General features: G+C 46.8%; 1 protein-coding gene across 5 annotated transcripts in view; it reads right to left on the bottom strand.

The window, feature by feature from the left end:
* The window catches only part of LOC119173516 (polycomb protein EED), a 172,163-nt gene that overhangs the window by 133,852 nt on the left and 16,037 nt on the right, over positions 1-22,274 (bottom strand). For all 5 annotated transcript variants that reach the window (XM_037424314.2, XM_075896520.1, XM_037424312.2 and 2 more), the window contains exon 2: positions 13,233-13,379. In XM_037424314.2, the coding sequence (XP_037280211.1) occupies positions 13,233-13,379 (147 nt within the window). The remainder of the gene's footprint in view (positions 1-13,232; positions 13,380-22,274) is intronic.

The following is a 22,274-nucleotide window of genomic DNA, read 5'->3' on the forward strand; positions in this document are numbered from 1 at the left end:
TTGGTGCACCGAACAAGACAGTGCATTCAACGAACTGAAGAAACGTTTGCAAGCCCCACCTATCCTGGCCCACTTTGACGAAACCGCAAATACGGAAGTTCATACAGATGCAACAATCTTGGTTTAGGTGCGGTCCTGGTGCAATGGCAAAATAGAGAAGAGAAAGTGATAGCATATGCTAGCCGCACCCTCTCAAAAGCGAAAGAAACTACTCTGCAACCGAAAAAGAGTGCTTGGCAGTCATGTGGGCAATCAGCAAGTTTAGGCCATACCTCTATGCCAGGCCGTTCCGTGCCGTCAGCGACCACCACTCACTTTGTTGGCTGGCGAGCTTAAAAGACCCATCGGGACGGCTTGCAAGATGGAGTCTCAGGCTCCAAGAGTATGACATTACGGTCGTATATAGGTCTGGCAGAAGGCATGATAATGCTGACTGCTTATCACGTTCACCAGTCCACTCGACTCTTTCAGAAGAAGAGGACTTTCCACTCCTTTGTGTGATAAAAACCTCAGAAATCGCCGAACATCAACGGGCTGACATGAAACTGTTCCCATTAATAAAGTGTCTCGAAGGGCTCGACGAACAAGTTTCTCGCGTATTTAAGAGAGGGTTATCTTCAGTCTGCCTGCGAGATAATGCACTTTACAAGAGGAATTTCGAACACAACAAGGAGAAGTTCTTACTCGTTGTACCATCAGCCATGAGGCATGAAGTCTTAGAAGCCTGTCATGATAACTGTCTGCGGGTCACTTGGCGCGAGTCGAACTTTCGCCAAAATTCATCAGAAATACTACTGGCCCAAGTTGCTAGCGTCCGTGAAGCATTACGTCAAGACATGTCGCGAGTGTCAAAGGCGAAAAAACACCACCCCTCAAGACGGCCGGCCTTCTCAAGCCTATAGAGCCACTTGCGACTCCATTTAAACAGGTTGGAATGGACCTCCTCGGACTGTTTCCAATGTCGGCATCAGGAAAAAGGTGGATAATAGTTGCGACTGACTATTTGACACGATACGCTGAAACCGGCTGCCTTGAGCGAGGAACAGCAATGGAAGTCGCGAAGTTTTTCGTTCAGAATATTGTTCTTCGCCATGGAGCCCCACTCGTCGTGATTACTGATCGAGGAGCAGCGTTCACGGCTGATTTGATGCAGTCCTTAATGAAAATGACTAACACCAGCCATAGGAAGACCACTGCATACCATCCCCAAACCAACGGGTTGAGAGAACGCCTGAACCGCACCATCGCTCACATGCTATCGATGTACGTTGGCATTGAGCATAAATTGTGGGACGAAATCTTGCCATACGCAACTTCCGCCTACAATACGGCAGTGCAGGAGACCATCCGCATCACACCATTTCATCTGGTCTACGGTCGCACTGTCACTACGACACTAGATGCCATGTTGCCAGTAGACAACGATCATTGCGAGCCATCTGAACTTGACGACTTTCTGCAAAGGGCTGAAGAAGCAAGCCAGTTGGCACGACATCGAATACATCAACAGCAAAACAGGGACGCAAGCCACTACAACCTGCGCCGCAGAAAAGTTCAGTACAACCCAGGCGAGCGAGTGTGGATATGGACACCACTCCGACGCCGTGGCCTATCAGAAAAGCTTCTTGGTCGACACTTTGGCCCCTATAAGGTTCTCCGACGAATTAGTGACCTAAACTACGAAGTCATCGCCGATGGACACATCTGTTCAAAGCGGCAAACAGCGCAGAAGTCGTACATGTCGTTCGTATGAAGCCCTATTATGAGAGGGAATGAAAGCGCTCCCTTTTTCTGTTTGCCTCCCTCCATTGCGCATCGGGACGATGCGTATTTCGAAGGGGCACTAATGCCACAGAGACTGCTTAAAATATCCGACATTGTAAAGAATCAGCGTCCACAGTCTTGTGCGCACTCTTGCTTGGGGCAGCACGACTCATGCCTCTTGTTCACAGGCACGAGCCAGCATGGGTTGGAGCTGCGAAGAAGAAGAAGGTGCGCGGGCAGATCAACCGTTTTTGTTTTGGAACGCTCTTGCGGACTCTTCCATCTTTTTGCACATAATTTTCAGGGAACAAGTTCGCCCATAATAAACTAGTTTTTGACTTTGCTTCTCTTGCACCCGTTACAATATTCTTCCACATATTGCCGTTTTTTCTTTTCCTTTAATAAAGTTATTTCCTCCTGATTTTCCAGAAGGGTCTAAATTCCCTGAAATTTCCAGGTTTTCCAGGTTGGTAGATACCTTGTACGAGTATTGTAAAATTAAGAACTGATAGGTGGTTAGGTGGTATTTTACAGTGCTAAGAAAGTGCCACAGAACCCCATACATAGAGATAGTGCATTAGCCTAGCATGCATTGAGAAAAATTTAGTTTAAATGCTGATGACGGACCATTTCACACTGATAAATAAATCATTAAAAAATAAAAAGAAAAGGGGTCTGGGGTGCGGTCTCACTGGGGACCACCTGCCGCTGATGCACTCCCTGTCCAGAGCAGGATTAGCCACCCTGGTGCAGTACTTGGCCACTATCTCCCATATAAACGCATCTATTAACCCTTGGCTCTGAGTCCCCAGCGGCTGCGAAGCAACTTTCCATGGCGGCGGTCAGAAGTGCAACGCAGCGGAGGGTGCTAAGGATCTCTGGGTCTGGATTCTAAACTTGGCTCTCTTTAACGCTAGAATGCTAACTAGTGAGGCTATTCCTACAGTGCCGATGACTAAGGCGCAAAAAACATTTCTTGAAACAGGAGGAACAGAAGAGAAGAAAGAACAGCGCCGTCTTTTGCTCCTTTTGTTTCAAGAAATGTTTTTCGCGCCTCAGTCATCTGTACCAAGTATACACCAACTTGCCCAAAAACAAGTCCTTTTATTCCTGCAGTGCCGTTTGAGGAATTAGAGAATGAGGAGTAATGAGGAATTAGAGAATGAGGAATTAGAGAATGAGTATGTTAGTTGCCTCGGAAGATATTCTTCCTCGTGCATAGTTACGGAATGCCGACTGCGAGTCGCTGATAACATACCTACACTTGGGGGAATTATGGCCTGTGCTATAACCACCTTTTCCGCGATTTCTGAATTATCAGAGCGTATGGAGCTCGCACTTACACATTTGCGGATGGTATTTATTACTGCCGCAACGTAGAATTTGTGACTAGGGTACTCTTTGTCTCCGCCGTAGGCCTTAAGTAGAGTTCTAGGGCGGCTTTCACTTCTGCCCTGATTAAGTTCGGGGTGCATGTTTTAGGGCAGATTGGGGACTTGTATCTTTTCCCTGATCACCTTTGGAACCCATTTTACTTCATGTTGGCTATAGTAATTTATCCCTAACTTGTCAAGGATACTCTGGCCTGTGCACGTGCTGGCTAGTCTCTTCGACTGGGCAATCTGTTGCGCTTCTATCAGCTCCTCTAAAGTGTAATGTAAGCTCAGTTGAAACAGTTTTTCGGTGCTGGTGCTATCTGGAAGGCCTAAAGCTTGTTTGTACGCTTTTCGTATGAGTGCGTTGATCTTGAGTTTTTCGGTTGTATACCAGGTTAGATATGCCGCTACATATATAATATGACTTATGGTGAATGAATATTGATTTTTGGGGTTTAACGTCCCAAAACCACCATTTGATTATGAGAGACGCCGTAGTGGAGGGCTCCGGAAATTTTGACCACCTGGGGTTCTTTAACGTGCACCCAAATCTGAGTACACGGGCCTACAACATTTCCGCCTCCATCGTAAATGCAGCCGCCGCAGCCGGGAATCGAACCCGCGACCTGCGGGTCAGCAGCCGAGTACCTTAGCCACTAGACCACCGCGGCGGGGCGATGGTGAATGAATAAATAAGCCTCATAACGTTAGCCTCTTTCATGCCCTGATCTTTGTTTGTGACTCTCTTGATTAGCCGTATTGCATTGGTGACTTTGGTTACTAACCTCTTCACTTTTTCGCTGTTTGTACCCTTAAACTCGATGAGTCCAAGGATTCTGATTTGTTGCACTCTAGGAATAGTCCTGCCGTTTTTGGTGTGAATTTGGAACTCTTTGTAAGCATGGTCCCGGTTGTGTCCCTTGGGTGGTCTACCTAAGTGTGGGGCGATAGAGGAGGAGTTCGGATTTATCTGGCGAGCACTCGAGGCCAGTACCTTCAAGATGTTCCTCAATAGTGGTGACGGCCTCCTGTAGCCTCTGCTCTATCTCTCCGTCACAACCTTCACACGCCCAGATGGTGATACAATCTGCATATATTGAATGATGTATTCTGTATATTGAGTTAAGCCACGCCAGGAGTCCTATCAGTATGAGATCAAACAGCGTTGACAATATGACTGAACCAAGCAGGGTACTATGGGATGTAATACGGCTCAGCAAAGTATGGAGGACACTAGAGGCTTATACAGGGCAAAAGAACAGACACGTCCTATGCTATCGTAGATTAGCTGGCAAAAGAAAACTAAGGGTGAGGTTTTTTATACACAAGCATATCACTAGCAACATAAAGGAATACTATAGCATCACTGAGATGGTGGCAAGTATCAACATTAAGTTTAATGAAAGGTACGAGATGAAGGTGGTACACGCCTATGCTCCTACATCGAGCCATGATGACCATTTGGTTGAATGCTTCTACGAAGACGTAGAGTCAGCCATTGAAAAAGTAAAAACACAGTATACTATTCTGATGGACGACCTTAGTGCCAAAGTAGACAAGAAACAGGCCGGAGACCATGCAGTGGTGGAACATGGCATCGGCTATAGAAATGCCAGAGGGGAGGTATTACTAAAGTTCGCAGAACGTAATAAATTACAGATCTTGAATATCTTGTTTAGAAAACAGATTAACCATAAGTGGACGTGGCAGAGCCCTAATGCTGAAACTAAAACTGAAATTGATTCATTCTGTGTGCACAACGGGCACTGTACAGAATGTAGATGTAATTGCCAAAATACGATAGAATAGATCCGAATGATTCGATGGATCTTGCCATAGAATGATAAAAGCTCGTATTCAGCTACATTTTCATGGTCTCTACAGATGGTCAACGAGACAGGAATAACGAGGAACACGAAAAACTGTTTATGATAACTAAACTCAATGTAAAACCTATTTAACAAAATAAATGCTAAATGCACCACAACAATTTCCCACACACTATATATACAAGACTAGAGTCGTTTGCCAGCCAAGCTTTGCTAGTTGGTGTACACGTCAGCCGCATTGCGTGAAAAGGAACTTCTAGCCATTTCATAGTGTCCTAGAATGCCTACTGCAAGTGCCCTTGTGAAGTGCCCACTACACCGTAATTCCTCATTTTGCAAATTAGCTAAGGCCAAGACATTATGTGCACTTACTCATCTGCTAATTTTGTTCTGTCGCTAATGACTTTGGCTATTATTACCCACTCACTGTTTAATTGAGATCGTATAACACCTGGCACAATTTTAAGCTTCTTCTTTACTGTTTGCTTGAATGTGTCAGTGCAACTCCTTGCTCCACAGGATACTAGCATAGGGTTTTTTTCCTAAACAACTCCATGCACTGGAAGGGCTCCATGCTAGGACACATGCTGACCATGCAGAAGGCCTGAATTCAATTGTGATTCAGAGCCTTGCATTTTTCACTAAAAATTAACAATGCCGCCAAATACTTCATCAAAATTGCTGCAAAGTGAGCTCTTTGTCTTGATATCATTTTTGAGGCAGCGACTGTGGCAAGTGGTTCTTGGATCCCATTCTGATTGCTTCTTACTTGCTCTGCAGCTATGTGGATACAGCTGTCTTCAGGGCACGTGTGCAGCTCATCAACTGTCAAGTCCAGTGGCCTGTATATCGCCTACATCCACGACGTCATCATCCGAAAGAGGGCGCTTACTACCGTGACGTCACAATGATAAATAACGATGCTTCCCGTGGAAGTGCATCATTTTTGAGGCAGCGGCTGTGGCAAGTGGTTCTTGGATCCCATTCTGATTGCTTCCTACTTGCTCTGCAGCTATCTGGATACAGCTGTCCTCAGGGCACGTGTGCGGCTCATCAACTGTCAAGTCCAGTGGCCTGTGAATCGCCTACATCCACGACGTCATCATCCGAAAGAGGGCACCTACTACCGTGACGTCACAAGGATAAATAACGACGCTTCCCGTGGAAGTGCATCATTTTTGAGGCAGCGGCTGTGGCAAGTCGTTCTTGGATCCCATTCTGATTGCTTCCTACTTGCTCTGAAGGTTGGTGTCGTTGTTTTCTGCTCACGTTAGTGTGTTCTCTTTTACCGCAGCTGCTGCCTCCCAGTGCGTGTTTATCCTAGTTTGTGTATTTGCTGTCATGCCAACGAAGCAGAATTGGCCAAAAAATTGAAGCACTTGAGTCTTTGGTTCGCTCTAGTTTTGATACCCTTGCAAATGAACTAACAGCTAAAATTAAAGAAAAGCTAGCACAGGAAGGACTCGGGGAACATGCGTCCCTCAGTGATAGTGTTCAATTTCTGTGTGACAGTTTCGACTCTATCAAAACAAAGCAGAATGAATTGAAACTAGCTAACAAGGAACTAGTTGCGCAAAATGAGGCACTGACTAGAAGGGCTGCGGAGTTGGAGCAATACTCGAGGCTCAATAATGTTGAAATCAAGGGCGTTCCGGTCACTTAGGGTGAGGACTGTGCGGCCATTGTGATGCAGATTGGCGAAGCTATTCAGTGTCCTGTCACGCCCAGCGACTTTGACACAGTTCATTGCGTTTCAACGAAATCAGATGAAAAGAACATTGTTGCACGGTTCTGCTGCCGTGAAAATAAAAACGACTTTGTTCGTAAAGCGCGTAAGACCCGTTCGAACACTTCTGATGTTGGCTTCTCCGGTAGCTCAAGTAAGGCAATCTATGCCAATGATCAACTGTCTCCAGAGAACAAAAGATTGTTTGCTAAGGCCCTTACTCTGAAAAAAGCGCACAAATGGCAATTTATGTGGACAGATAATTGCCAGATCAAGGCGCGGAAGTTTGGTGATGGCAGAGTATATCGCATTATCAAAGACAGTGATCTTAGCATCTTTTTATAGCCACTGAGTCCTACGCCCATTTTCGTGCTGAACACTCGTACACTTTCATCTTATCATCATGGCTTCGCTATCCCCTGACGAGGCTAAACATATGCTAGATGATAGTAATCGCTCCTTGGTTCATTTCAACGCGCGTAGCCTCTGCAAAAATTCGGATAATATTTATAACTTTACAGATTCACTCGCGCATTCTTTCTCCATCATTTGCATCTCTGAAACATGGCTCTGCACATATGACGTCAATCGGTTCGGCCTGTCATCGTACGAAGCTGAGTACTGTCACCGTTGTTCAGACAGCTATGGTGGCTCAGCAATATTTATCGCCCCAGATCTGTCCTACACCCGCCGACAAAATCTTTCCTAAGGCATCTCGCATTGCGAATCCGTGTGGATTGAATTAGATAATTCTTGTCCTACACCCGCTGACAAAATCTTTCCTTAGGCATCTCGCATTGCGAATCCGTGTGGATTGAATTAGATAATTCTTTTTTAAACGATAATAGCAACGTTATTCTGGGGTGTACTTACCGTTCGCCTTCTTCGAATATGAGGAATTTCATTTCTCGCCTGTGTACCATTCTGCATCAGTTATCATCTGAAGGCAAGCGCGTTGTCTTAGTTGGAGACATCAACATCAACTTGCTTAACACAGACAATTGTGCATGCACAGAATATAATGACTGCTTCAGTGGATACGGTTTTGAGTCACTCATTTCATCTCCTGCTAGATGTCCTATTTCTGGTGCTGCTTCATTGCTTGATCATGCCATCTGTAATTTCTCGCCCTCTCCCTCTGTAGGAGTAATTGATGTGAACATCACTGATCATTATCCAATATTTCTTGCTTTCAACGTCATGAAGCCATTTGATCCACCCACGCGTGTTACTTTCGTACTTGACCAGGAATTGTTTTTCAATGCCATTATTAAAACTGATTGGTCCAGCGTTACGTCCTTATGCAATCTAGACCAGGCATTCAACAAGTTTTCTTCCCTTTTCTTTAAAGCCGTAGAAGAATGTACTAAAACAGTCAAATGTAAAAAGATGTACAAATATCCTAAGAACCCATGGTTATCTGAGCGACTGCTAAAAAGTATGCGTAAGAAAGATAACCTGTACAGAAAAGTAAAAAAACAACCATTTAACACTGCTTTAGCTTCACGCTATAAAAAATATTCGAATGTTCTTTCGTGCCTCTTGAAAAATGCCAAGAAAAAATATTATGATGACCAAATATCTAGTGAAAAAAACAACTCTAAAAGACAATGGCAACTCTTATATAATTTTCTAAATCGATCAATGCATAGTTCACCTTTGCAGAAAGTGATATATAAAGGCGTTACACATGATAACCCTGAAAGTGTTGCTGATGCTTTTAGTAATTATTTTTTCGAAATTTTTAGTGAAAAACATAGCAGTTCTTGCTGTAATCTACAACGTTCTAATCATTCTTTTTTTCTTTTCCCCGTGAGCCCTGATGATTTTTCTACAGCAATCAAAAGTCTCAAAGAAACCGGCCCTGGTATAGATAAAATCTCAGCACAACACTTAAAACTTGCAGCAGATATTATTTCTGAACCACTTTCTATAATTATAAACCTTGCGTTCAAGCATGGCAGTTTCCCTACTTCTCTAAAAATAGCTAAAGTCCTTCCGATTTTTAAAAAGGGTGACAAGCAATCTATTTCTAACTATCTCCCGATCTGTATTCTTTCTTCCCTGAGCAAAGTCATCGAGAGAGAGAGAGAGAGAGAAATAACGTTTATTGCACCCGTCTAGAATGACGGGGGAGGAGGCTTCGGCCTCTGCCCCCCATCATCCCCCTAGCCATCGGCCGGAATCCCTTGGGACTCGGCGGCGGTCAGGGCGAGACCGATGACTTGACGCTGTTCTTCGGCGTCACGGCTGTGTAATAAGGCCTCCCAGGATTCTACGTTTCTACTTGGATCATTGTAGGATGGGCAGGTCCATACCATGTGCACTAAACCCGCAGTGCTGTTGCAGTGCGCACATCTGGAGTTGAACACTTCCGGGTGCCATTTACTGTACAGGTGAGGGTTTGGAAACACCCCGGTTTGCAATTTTCGCCACATAATTTCCTCCTTTTTGCTCAGCTGTTTAGCTGCATCTGGATAAATCTTACGGTGGAGTTTATAGTGTGCAATGATTTCCTGAAACGTTCGTAGTTCGTCTCTTGTGGAGAGGGGCTGCTCGCGCGAAGGCGACGGGTCAGCGTCGATCGACCGGGAAGTGAACCCTCGGGCGATCGCGTGCGCCTTCTCATTCCCCTTCGGACCTTGATGGGCCGGGGACCATACTAGTGAGATTAGCTCTGCGGGTACTGGTCCTTGTCTTAGAATTTTGGCGGCTGTAGCAGAGATCCTGCCCATATCGTAGTTTTTAATGGCTGACTTAGAGTCGCTAACAATCACTCGAGTGCCTTTTTGAGCTATTGCCAAAGCAATCGCAAGTTCTTTTGCCTCTGTGGTGGTTGTGTTCTTAGAGGTGCCGCACGAGACCAGGTCCCCGTTCTCGCGAACCAGCGTCCGTGTAAAGCACGCCAGATCGACCTTCAAGTTTCGCCTGCAGGGCTACAGCTCTAGCTTTGCGTCTGCCTTCATGAAACGCCGGATGCATGTTTTTCGGCAGCGGTATAATTTTCAGTCTTGCCCTAGTTGATTTAGGTATGCTAGCGGTCTGCCTGGAACACTCCGTGGGCTCGAACCCCAAGCGCTCCATGATTTTCCTCCCTGTTCTACTTCTCTGAAGTCTTTGGTGCTGTGACATCATGGCGACTTCTATTAGTTCATCTAAAGTGTTGGAGACACCCAGCCCAAGAAGTTTAACCGTAGAGGTGTTCGGGGGAAGCCCTAGCGCAGTCTTGATGCCTTTCCTTATAATGGCTTCAATTTTATCTTTTTCTGCTCTACTTAATTTAAGATAAGGGGCAACGTATAGTACACGGCTTATCACGAAAGCTTGAACTAATCTTAACAGATTGGCTTCCTTCATCCCCGCATTCTTGTTAGAAATGCGCTTAAGCAGGCGGCACGTCTGGTTCGCACTAGCTTCGAGTCTCCGGATAGTTTAAGTGTTTTTTCCATTTGCTTGTATGTGCATCCCTAGAATTCTAATACTGTCTACGGTTGGAATAGCATTACCATTCACTCGTAAAGCGATGTCACAACCCCTTCCGAGGGGATTGTGTGTTTTCCTTTTTTGCGATGGTAAAAAAAGAGCCTCTGATTTTTCTGCCGAGCATTTTAACCCTAGTGGTTCGAGATATTCTTCGATGGTATCTATAGCCGCCTGAAGTGCGCTTTCAATATGTCCATCACTACCCCTGTTTATCCACAGCATCACATCGTCTGCGTATATTGTGTGATGCAGATTTTCGATTCCTTCCAACTTCTCAGGAAGTCCAATCATCGCTATATTAAAAAGAGTCGGAGAGAGTACAGACCCTTGTGGCGTCCCTTTGTTCCCCAATTTAATGTTTTCGAGCGACTGCCCTCCCATGCTAATAGTGGCTGTACGATTTGAGAGAAAGCCCCTCACATAGTTGTATGTCTTGACGCCTTGGAGACGTCATTGGAGACGTCATGACATTGTCAAACGCCTTGGAGACGTCCAGACCCACAATTACTTTGGTGTCAACAGTCTTTTTGTCTATTATCTCCTCCTTTAGCTGTAGCATAATATCGCACGTCGATAGGTGGGATCTGAAGCCTATCATAGTATCAGGGCGCAGGTTTTCATCTTCCATGAACCTAGTCAGTCTTGTTTGGATGACGTGCTCCATCAATTTTCCTACGCAAGATGTGATGGAAATGGGTCTGAGATGTTCAAGACTGAGCTTTTTCCCTGGCTTAGGAATGAAGACTACATTGGCCGTTTTCCAAGCTTGCGGTATTTCTCCCTTGTCCCAGCATTCTTGCATATAAGCTGCAAGTTGACGAATGGAGCCGTCGTCGAGATTCCTGAGCATTCTGTTGTTGATTTTGTCTGGACAGGCAGCCGTTTTTGTTTTAAGTCGGTTAATTTCAGCCCTGACTTCTCCAACCGTGATGGGGCTGTCTAGGTCCGGGTTTCCTGAACCAGCGTAGTCAGGGAGCTTCTGAGATTCTGCGCAGCAGAGGTATCAATCCCTAACCTCCTTTAATAATTCTGTCGTCTGACCTTCATATTTATACACAAGCTTTTGAAGTTGCTGTCGGGCCTCCAACTTGGTTTTCTCTGGGTCTAATAGATGCCGTAGTAGCTGCCTAGTCATCGAAAAACTATTAATAACTCGGCTAAACAAGTACCTTAATAAATTTAATATACTGAAGCCCTGTCAATTTGGCTTTCGCGCTGGAAGTTCTACTAACCTTGCTATTCTTTACCTATCAGACTTCATCAAACACTCCATAGACGCAGGATTTGTAGTAGGGTCAGTTTTCTTAGACTTCACAAAGGCATTCGATACCATTATACATCTCATTTTATCCAAGAAACTCGAATCATACGGTATTACAGGTCCATCCCTCAAATTTTTAAACAGTTACCTCTTTAACAGAAAGGATACTGTTTACATATCGGGCTCATTTTTTCTACTAAAACAATGAATCAAGGGGTTCCTCAAGGGTCATTACTGGGTCTGTTACTTTTTTTACTTTACATTAATGACCTTCCTGACATTATACACATGGCTCACTGCGTTTTATATGCTGATGATGCTACCATTTCCATTGCTGATAGATGTATTGACAACGTCACTAATAAATTAAATGCTGTACTTTGTAGCGTGTCAAAATGGTGCCAGGAAAATTTCTTAATTATTATTTCAAATAAATCTAAGTTTAAGGTTTTTAGATCAGCTCAACGCAAGTTAACTTCCTCACCACAGCTCACAGTTGACTCTCATTTGATTAATATCAGCGACAGTGTATCTTTTCTTGGTGTTCACCTCGACGCTAACCTTAACTTCGCTCTACATATTGCTCACATTATAAAAATGGCAGCATTCGGCATTTGCGCATTACTCAAAGCTCGCTCATATTTTTATCATAAAGCACTCCTTTCACTTTACTTCGCATTCATTCATTCTCATATCACTTATGGCATCGCATCATGGGGGAATACTTACCAGTGTCATCTTTCATCCGTACAACATCTACAAAATCAAGCTATTCACGCTATTTTTAACTGTTCTCGCGACAGAAGCACCGCTCCCCTTCTTCAATGCAATAAAATCTTAACTGTTAGCTATCTATTCAGGTTTAATCTAATTATGTTTCTGTATGAACAAATAAGAAATCAACTTTCAGCTAATTTCATTGATCCTAAGATGTTAGTTAATACTAACACAACCAAGTTTGCGGCTAATAATAACTTTTTACTTTCTAAAGTTCGTACTAACTATGGTAAATCATCTTCTCTCTTCTGTACCATCACCATACGGAATAATTTGCCCACTTCGCTAAAATGCAAAGTTTCTTTAATTTCATTTAAAAACTCATTAAAAGAGTACCTGTTAAATAGTTGATCTATCTTCTTTGTGTTGTTTTATGCTGTATTATTTGTTTTTTGATTCCATGCCTTTTTCATTTTCATTCCGCTTTGTATATTTTTGTTTCTACGATTCCAACAGCTACTTGTGCTTTTATTATTTGTAATCATCACTGAGGGTGCCGTTGCAGTCGTGTACTTTGGGACCCTCGTCTGTATATTTTACTCCCTGTACATCTTTTTATGACATGATAATAAACTGATTGATTGATTGATTGATTGATTGATTGATTGATTGATTGACTGATTGATTGACTAGTACTTTTCATAGCATGGACTTGAGTATAAGGCTAAATTCACAGGCTGTACTCGTTACCATAATGGAAAGAGGGTACGGTGAAAAAACAATGCAAATATTGGTGTGGATTCTGGATTCATCATCGCAAGTGCGGATAATAAGTAATAAACGAAATATTGTTGATCAGGACGTCTAGATGGGCTAGTTGGTTCATCACTTCACAGGAATTTCGCAATATCTGTGCAATGTTTTCCTGCGAAGTAATAAACGAAGCAGAGTTCTGACTGGAAGAGCTCGCCAGAACTTTGGTAGCTTGTTTTTCACAAACGATGGGAGGGAAACTTTTTGCATTTGACACAGCAGTGTTCTCCACGAGCCGTCTTCCCCAGGGATGCAGTTCTCACCTTGACAAATGTGGAACACTTGTAGACGAGCTTGCAGCGCTTCGATTTGCTTTTGCGACGGCGACCCCTACGGCCCAAGTTTGTGGGCGTGTCACTGCGCGACGTGTTGTCCGCCGTTGACGCACTTCCCACACTGGATGTTTCATCCTGCACAACGAGAACAGGCCCACCATGGTTTCATGCACATGAGTCACTGGGAAAGCTGCAGCGAACCCGTGTGGTACAACTATTTAAAAACCGTGTGGCCTTTCCCAGAGAAAAAAAATCTGCGAAATTTCTAAACACATCGTATCACAACGTTTCTGCACACAGCATGGCAATTTCAAAGAAAAATATATTACTAGTGAAACTTGTCTTGTAGCTCCACACTAAACAAAAGTAGACTTGTTCTGAAAAAAAAAAAAAGAAAATGAATGGCTGTAGCAAAGCATGCAAATTCAATTTCTTACAACACTCATTACCTAGGATAAATTTGGAGGAAAATGATTTTATTTTTAATGGAATCCATAGTACATATGTGGTAGCTTGGCAATAATCAGTACATAGGAGAGAGGCTGTTCACGACATTTCACCGCCTCTCGAAATTCATAGCGTCAACTCCATTGAACCCCTCCACATAAACGAAGCAAGTATATTTGACCTTTTGCTAAAAACAAATATAAAAAAACAACTGGGGCATGAAAATATGCCAAGCCACCTTCTCAGCCATTATGCCGAATAGATAACTAAATATCTGTTCATTATCTTTAACAAGTACCTAACGAATTGCTCACTGCCCAATGACTGGAGAACGGCAACCATGGACATACCTATCCACAAATCATGCAGCGAATTTGAAGTCGCTAATTATCACCTGATATCCTTGAAAAGCACCATTTGTAAAATACAGCACATTATTCTGAAGCAAATAACTACTTACTTTGAAAATGAGCACATTTTGTCACCATCTCAGCACTCGTTTCATAAAGGACTGTTTACTGTAATGCAACTTACTGAATTAATATATGAATTGTCATCTGCCATCAACATCATCGTCTTCCTGACTATGCCCACTGCAGGGCAAAGCCCTCTCCCATGTTCAGCCAATGTACCCATTCTTGTGCTTTCAGCTTATATGTTATAGCTGCGAACTTTTTAATCTCATCGGCCCACCTACCTTTTTTTCTCCTCTTCACGCGCTGCCTTTGCTGGGAATCCAGTCGTTACTCTTATCGGCCAGCAGTTATACCGCCTATGCGCTACGTGCCCAGCCCATGTCCATTTATTGCAATAGCAATTATATGAACACTCTTGGCTGGACTATGCCACCGGCGTTGACGACGACTGCCGTCATTTACAGTATATGTACACGTATATATATATTGTAATGAATCTGAATAACGGACGCTCTGCTGGTAATGAAGAAGACGATAATGATCGGTGGTTGTAGTAGTAGCTCGCGCACGCCGCTCGCCATTAGCCAGACTTGCCTGATAAAGCACATTTTGCCAAGCTGCGTCTGAACCTTTCTCGGCGTACAACACCTCTATTTTAAGTGGTAAAGGAGCCGGGGTTCCCATCAACCTGGAACTTCGCAATCGGACGCTACCCTCACCGTTCACCATGACTGCTCCTGGCCGTTCTCAAGCTGCCTTACCAACGACAGTCTACTGTACTGGCGTGCCTCATCAACGCGACCCACCAATTTTTCGCGGCAACGACGAACAAGACATCAAGGTCTGGCTCGTCGAGTACGAAATCGTAAGCGCTTCCAACAAGTGGAACGCCTGCGACCAGCTCGCAAACGTGCGCTTTTACCTCTCTGATGTGGCCAGCCTCTGGTTCAAGAACCACGAAGACGAAATTACCAACTGGTCCGCCTTCAAGACCACCATCGCCGCGGTCTTCGGTCGTCCCGCCATGCGCCGGCTTCGCGCGGAACAGCGTCTCCGTAGTTGAGTCCAGCGCAGGGACAAAACCTTTACAAGTTACATTGAAGATGTCTTGTCTCTTTGCAAGCGCGTCGATGAATCTCTAACCGAACGCGACAAAATCAAGCACATCATCAAAGGAGTAGACGACGATACCTTCCAGGTGCTCGTCGCTAGGAATCCACAGACCGTCACCGATGTTGTCCAGCTCTGTCAGGAGTACGATGAGTTGCGTAAGCAGCGTGTTTCTGCGCGCTTGGCCGCTGAAGATACGGCTGAAGTTCACCCCCTCGTGCACGACGTCGCTGCTGATCACACCGTCTTACTGCCCCACATCAAACAATTCATTCGTGAAGAAGTTGCGGGTCAGCTTTCTCTTGTGACCAAAGCATCCGAGCCAGTGACCTCGTTAGACACACGTCAACGCCAGGTCATTGAGACACAGGTCACGCAGGCACTGCCTCCATCGCCATCTGTCCCTTCGCCGTTGACCTACGCTGCCGTCGTTGCTAGACCCCCCGCCCCACCTGTCTCTGGCGCATACCGGGGCACCAGGTCCTCCTACCCTACGACGCTGCCTACATACACGGCATCCCATCCTGTTTCGCCCCCTGCACCTTCTGTCGTTAACTCATGGCGCACCTTGGATAATCGACCCATCTGTTTTGCATGCGGTTTCGTGGGACATATAGCACGCTACTGTCGCCGTCGCAACTTCCAGCCTCCAGACCATGGGAATTCTGCAAATTACCAGGCTGCCCAGAATCCCCAGCGACCATTTTTTCCTATCACCGACTCATTGTTCCCTTGACGCCCTGTCGATTTTCGCCGGACAGCAGGGGGAAGCAGTCCGGCCGTATCTAAGAGAACTTGGGTGGACGAGGCTGGCGGTTGCGTCCTGGATGGCATAACCCCGCCCTGCACATCTGCACTGATGATGACACGACTTGAGGTCTTGTGAGGAACGAACATGGCTTGAAATCTGTGTAGCATTGGATTGACCGATTTCTTTGGCATCGGATCTAGCGCCATCGTGGCAACAGACGCTTTGCTTCTAGTCGGCGTGCGTAAGAGCCAAGGCTGATGGGAGGAAGTCTTTTTTTTTCCGTTGTATACATGGTAGCTTCATGCCTTTTTCGTAACTTTCTGTGGCGTTCTCTCGGTTTGTTGGATCGCAGACACGGCCTTGAGAACTGGTGCAGAAAATTTTGTCGGCGTTGCTTTCTGCGATGATGACTTAGGCATTGACTTCGTCTTTGCTTCTTTAATTGCTGTTGTCTCTTATGACCTTTAAGCCACAAGTGTACTCGTGAGGAGGTTTTCCTTGATCGTTCTTGTTCGAGTAGCCGTTGTAGTTCCTGGGGTTCGTGGAGTTGCCTTTGTTGAAATTGCTCGTTTTGTTGCAAAAGCTGGTCAGATGGGCATCTCTCAGGAACATGAGTCTGCTTTTCTTTGAACGGTGATGTGATCAGTAGATAGTCAGTGGTCGATACTGTCACGTGCTACAAAAGGTCTTCAACTAGGAAGAACTGAGCCGGCGGGGAGACGCACGGAAAACTGGCAAGATGGCTGCTTCAATAATAAACAACTGGTCAGAGCACGCGCTGCCCCAGAACATCGTCTTCCATTCTCGCGGGCAGCCATGGCTTGCGCTCGCCGTAACTAGCGGCCAAGTGGCATTATTCCCCCTCTGAGAAAAAAAAAAGGCATCACTCTGATGCTCGGGAAGTACAAAGGCAAAGTCGGGGCGAACCAACAGAAAGTACGCGCATACACAAAAACAGCGATATGGTTCATGCGCAGTCGCACTACCGCGTGAAGTACGGCTTCAGGCGCACCACGTGGACAATCTCTGAGGAGTGCCTTCGCCGTCGTGGTGAGAAGGCGCCGTCAGGGACTACCTCGTAGTTCACATCGCTCACGCGTCGCAAGACTTTGTATGGTCCGAAGTAGCGACTTAGCATTTTTTCAGACAATCCCTTGCATCGAACTGAAGTCCACACTCAAACTTGATTACCTAGATGGTATTCAACTTGTCGATGGCGAGCGTTGTAGCGGCATGCGTCTGTACTCTGCTGGTAAGTAATGTATAGGCGTGCTAACTGGCGTGCTTCTTCGGCGTACTGGGTAAGCTGCACAGCATCAGGAGTGATCAAAGCATCGCAATTGTGTGGAAGCATCGCATCCAGCATGGTCTGGACCTCACGTCCATAGACAAGACGAAAAGGCGTGAATCGAGTAGTTTCCTGGACGGCAGTATTGTACGCGAATGTGACGTACGGTAGCACCTGGTCCCAGGTCTTATGCTGGACATCTACGTACATAGATAACATGTCAGCGATGGTCTTGTTGAGTCGCTCTGTCAAGCCGTTGCTCTGTGGATGATATGTCGTGGTCTTGCGTTGGCTCGTGTAGCTGAGCTTGAATACGTCATGAATGAGCTGGGCCGTGAATGCTGTTCCTCTGTCTGTGATTACGCACGACGGGGCGCCATGGCGAAGAACGATCTGGTCCATAAAGAATTGGGCAACGTCGGAAGCACTAGCGCATTGTAGTGCCTTTGTTTCGGCGTACTTCGTCAAATAGTCGGTGGCTACTACGATCCACTTGTTGCCGGCAGATGATAGTGGAAAGGGCCCCAGTAAATCCATTCCTATTTGATCAAGTGGCACTCTGGGTGGTTCTATTGGTTGAAGAAGCCCCGCGGGCTTTAGTGGCAGGGATTTGCAGCGTTGACATTCCCGGCAGTTTTTCACGTATCGCTTAACTGATGCAGAAAGCTTAGGCCAGTAGTATGCTTGTCGAACTCGAGCGAGAGTTCAAGAGGAACCTAAGTGACCAGATGTGGGCTCATCGTGGCAGGCAAGAAGAATGTCGTCACGCATGTCTGTTGGCACGACTAGAAGATAGGTTCTCTCGTTGCCGTTGGAGTTTTTCTTATACAGGACCCCATCTCGCAGACACAACGATGACAGACTTCGAGAAATACACCGAGGTATGGACAAGTTGCGTCCTTCAAGGTTTTTGATAACTGCGCGAATTTCATCGTCCGCACGCTGTCGCGTAATCAGATCTGTTGTAGTAAGGACCCCAAGGAAACCATCGTCATCCTCGGTGTCCTGGCCACAAACTTCGACAGGTGCACGGGATAATGAATCAGCATCTTCGTGCTTGCGGCCCGATTTGCAAGCGATCGTGAAATCGTATTCCTGCTGACGAAGACTCCATCGTGCCAATCGCCCACACGGGTCCCGTAGGTTGGCTAAGCAGCACAACGAATGATGGTCGGTCACAACCTTGAAGTGGCGTCCGTAAAGGTAAGGCCTAAATTTCATAGTGGCCCATACAACAGCGAGGCACTCTTTCTCTGACGTGGAGTAGTTGACCTCGGCGTGGGAAAAAGTGCAGCTAGCGTACACTATCACTCGCTCTGTGCCCTCTTGTTGTTGTACGAGGACAGCACCAAGACCCACGTTGCTGGCGTCAGTATGAATTTAAGTATCAGCGTCTTGGTCAAAGTGAGCGAGGACTGGTGGTGTCTGCAAACGCTCCTGTAGTTCAGAGAAAGCTGCGTCCTGTTCTTCCTCCCAGACGAATGGAACCTCTTCACGAGTGAGTCGAGTGAGTGGTTCAGCAATCCTAGAAAAATTGGCTATAAAGCGGCGGTAGTACGCGCAGATCCCCAGAAAGCGACGCACTGCCTTCTTATCACGTGGAACAGGAAACGAGGCCACGGCGGTACTTTTGTCAGGATCTGGTCGAATACCATCCGCACTGACAACATGGCCGAGAAACTTAAGTTCCTTGTAACCGAAATGGCATTTTTCTGGCTTCAGTGTCAGGTAAGCAGAGCGGAGCGCTTCCAGCACAGTCTGCAAACGCTTCAGGTGCTCCTCAAAGGTGGAAGAAAACTCGACAACATCATCGAGGTAAACTAAGCACGTGTGCCACTTTAGACCGGTAAGAACAGTGTCCATCATTCTCTGGAATGTCGCAGGGGCAGAACAGAGGCCGAAGGGAAGCACTTTGAATTCATATAGGCCATCCGGTGTAACGAAGGCGGTTTTTTCACGATCTCGTTCATCAACTTCGATCTGCCAGTAGCCACTTTTCAAGTCTATCGATGAAAAATACTTGGCTCGCCGCAGTCTGTCAAGGGATTCGTCGATGCGAGGCAGTGGATAGACGTCTTTTTTAGTCACGCTGTTAAGTTTCCTGTAGTCCACGCAGAAGCGCAGTGATCCATCTTTTTTCTGCACGAGCACGACCGGAGATGACCAGGCACTTTTCGAAAGTTGGATAATGTCATCTTGCAACATCTCTTTGACTTGAGTATTTATAACGTCACGTTCCTTTGCCGAAACGCAGTAAGGGTGTTGTTTTATGGGCGAGGCGTCGGTATACGTGATTATTCGATGTTTGGCGATCGGTGTCTGACGAACCTTCGTGGTGGACGCGAAGCACTCTTTAAATTGATATAGCAGTTCACGTAGCTCGGTCTGTTGTTGTTCCGAGAGGGTCGAGCTGACATCGACTTTTCCAAGTAGTGAAGTCACGTCGCTTGGTGTCGGTCGAAGCCCGTCGTTGGCTGATGTAGATGCGAAGCATTCAGAAACGTCTGCGATAGGGTAGGCGAAAGCGATGGCGGTGTCACGAAACAGGTGCCGGTACTCGTTACTGAAATTAGTCACAAGTAGGGCAGAGTGTCCGTCATAAAGCGTGATGAGGCTGCGTGCAGCGCAGATACCTAGCGCGAACAAAAGCGTCAAGTTGCCTTCGGCGACAACCTCACCATCCCGTAACTTGTCAGACACCACATCAACTAGGACGCTTGAACGCGGAGGCAACGTGATGCTGTCGGCAGAAATGCGAAGTGGGCTGTCACGGATGTCGTCAGGTATGTCGGAAGATCCAGCTGTCGAAAACGTCACAGTACGCTCTTGAAGATCAATAATAGCGCCGTGCTCCCGCAAAAGGTCGACTCCGAGGATTAGGTCTCGGGAACAGTCACGAAGTACGAGGCAGCTGGCGAGAAACGTGCGTCCCCGAATGCTCACTCTGAAGTGCACATGCCGATTGGGATGATTACGTGCCCGCCGGCAGTACGAATTTGTGCTTCGTACCAAGGCGTTACTACTTTCTTTATGTGCACTGCTAGTTTCCCGCTTATGATCGAGTAGTCCGCACCTGTGTCCAATAACGCACTAACGTCGTGGTGACCGTCGACTACCACATGTATATCCAGAGAAAATCTGCTTCTGGCTTTCGTCGCTGCCGTCGGGGAATCGCTCCGTGTCCGTGCTTGCGTCGGTGGGAGGCCTTGCTTGCGTCGAGTGTCAGCGGCCTCGCTCCCGAAGGTCGCTGTCTTTAGTTTTCCCGCCTAGGGCTTGGCGAGCGCGCTGGCGCCGCTCCTGGGAGGCTCCGAAAATTCGGAGAATATCGCCTTGGGGATGGGGACCGTGACTGCCGCCCCAGTGGCATGCGCTGCTGTGAGAGGTAATCTTGAATAGCTCTCGGTCTTTTGCCAAATCTCGGCCGTGGTGTGTCGACGGCAAAACCCTGTAGTCCGAGGCGACGATAGGGACATTCCCGGTACACATGTCCAGCTTCACCACAGTGGTAACACAGTGGCCGTCTGTCTGGTGTGCGCCATACGTCGGATTTTCTGGGAAGTGGCTACCGATTTTCTAAGCGCTGAATTGGCTGCAGCGAAGGAAGTGCATCCTGATGCATAGGATTAACGAAGCGCGGTGAAGCAGGAATATATCAGCTTATAGCTTCTGTGTATGATGCACGATGTGGCTCCGCCGGGACAGGCGGGACATAGCTGGAAGGCGGAACTTGGAGAGCCTGTCGTACTTCGTTTCTGACAAGGCTGCAAATAGACCCTGCAGTAGGTTGGGACTGGAACTGAATCTTTTGTAGTTCGTCGCGCACCACCGATCGAATGAGATCGCAAAGAGACTCGATGATGATGTTGCCTGCCGCACCTCCGATCTGACCTATTGACGAAGCGGCACTCACTTTCCGGTCGTACACAGTAGAGCGCTGCTGCAGCACTTGCTCCATGATTGTGGCTTCGGTCAAAAATTCCGCCACGGTCTTTGGGGGACAGCGAACGAGGCCAGCGAAAAGCTGCTCCTTCACTCCTCGCATTAAATGACGGACCTTCTTTTCTTCTGCCATGTCGGAATCAGCTCGACGAAAGAGGCTCGTCATGTCCTCGACGTACATCATGACGCTTTCATTCGGCATTTGGAGGCGCGACTGAATCTCTCGCTCGGCTCGTTCGCGGCGATCGGGATTGGCCCAACTTGCCAGCTGGTATCGACGAAAGACGCTCCACGAGAGAAAAGGCTCACGGTTTTAGTACCAAGTACGAGCGCCGTCCTCCAAGCCGAAATACACGTACCTCATTTTGTCGAAGTCGGTCCAACCATTGTAAACCGAAACCCGTTCGAACTGGGCCAGCCAGTCCTCGACATGCTCCAAGACGGAACCGTGGAACACCTTCGGCACACCTGGCTTCCACAGCGTATGATGCGTGGTCGCACCGCTTTCCTGTGCGTTGGAGGCTGCAGCACCTTCCGTAGCGTTCGGAAGTGTAACAGACGTCATCTCGGGAAGAGGTCCACGCTCAGGAGGTAGTCCTCAAAGTCTTCGGCTTGAGCAGTGGACAGGTGTTGTCACTGCAGGTACAGGGCTACCTGGAGGCGTTTGGAACATCGGCTGGGGGTTACCCAGCACCTTCACCAGTTGTCACGTGCTACAAAAGGTCTTCAACTAGGAAGAACTGAGCCGGCGGGGAGACGCACCGAAAACTGGCAAGATGGCTCCTTCAATAATAAACAACTGGCCAGAGCTCGCGCTGCCCCAGCACATCTTCTTCCATTCTCGCGGGCAGCCATGGCTTGCGCTCGCCGTAACTAGCGGCCAAGTGGCAATACTGCACTGCAGGGCTTTTCTTGAGATAAAATCAGTGTGGCAGACTGATGGGAAAGCTTCCCAGATGGTTGTGTGTCATCATTCATTGTAAATGTTTCTGTGAGTTCACAATGTGCCGGCTTTGGTGGATTCGAAACTGCTGTAGTGCTTCGACTCACATGTGTGTTATCACTTGAAGATGAGGGCA

The sequence above is a fragment of the Rhipicephalus microplus genome, chromosome 5 (assembly GCF_043290135.1).
Source record: "Rhipicephalus microplus isolate Deutch F79 chromosome 5, USDA_Rmic, whole genome shotgun sequence".
NCBI lineage: Eukaryota > Metazoa > Arthropoda > Arachnida > Ixodida > Ixodidae > Rhipicephalus > Rhipicephalus microplus.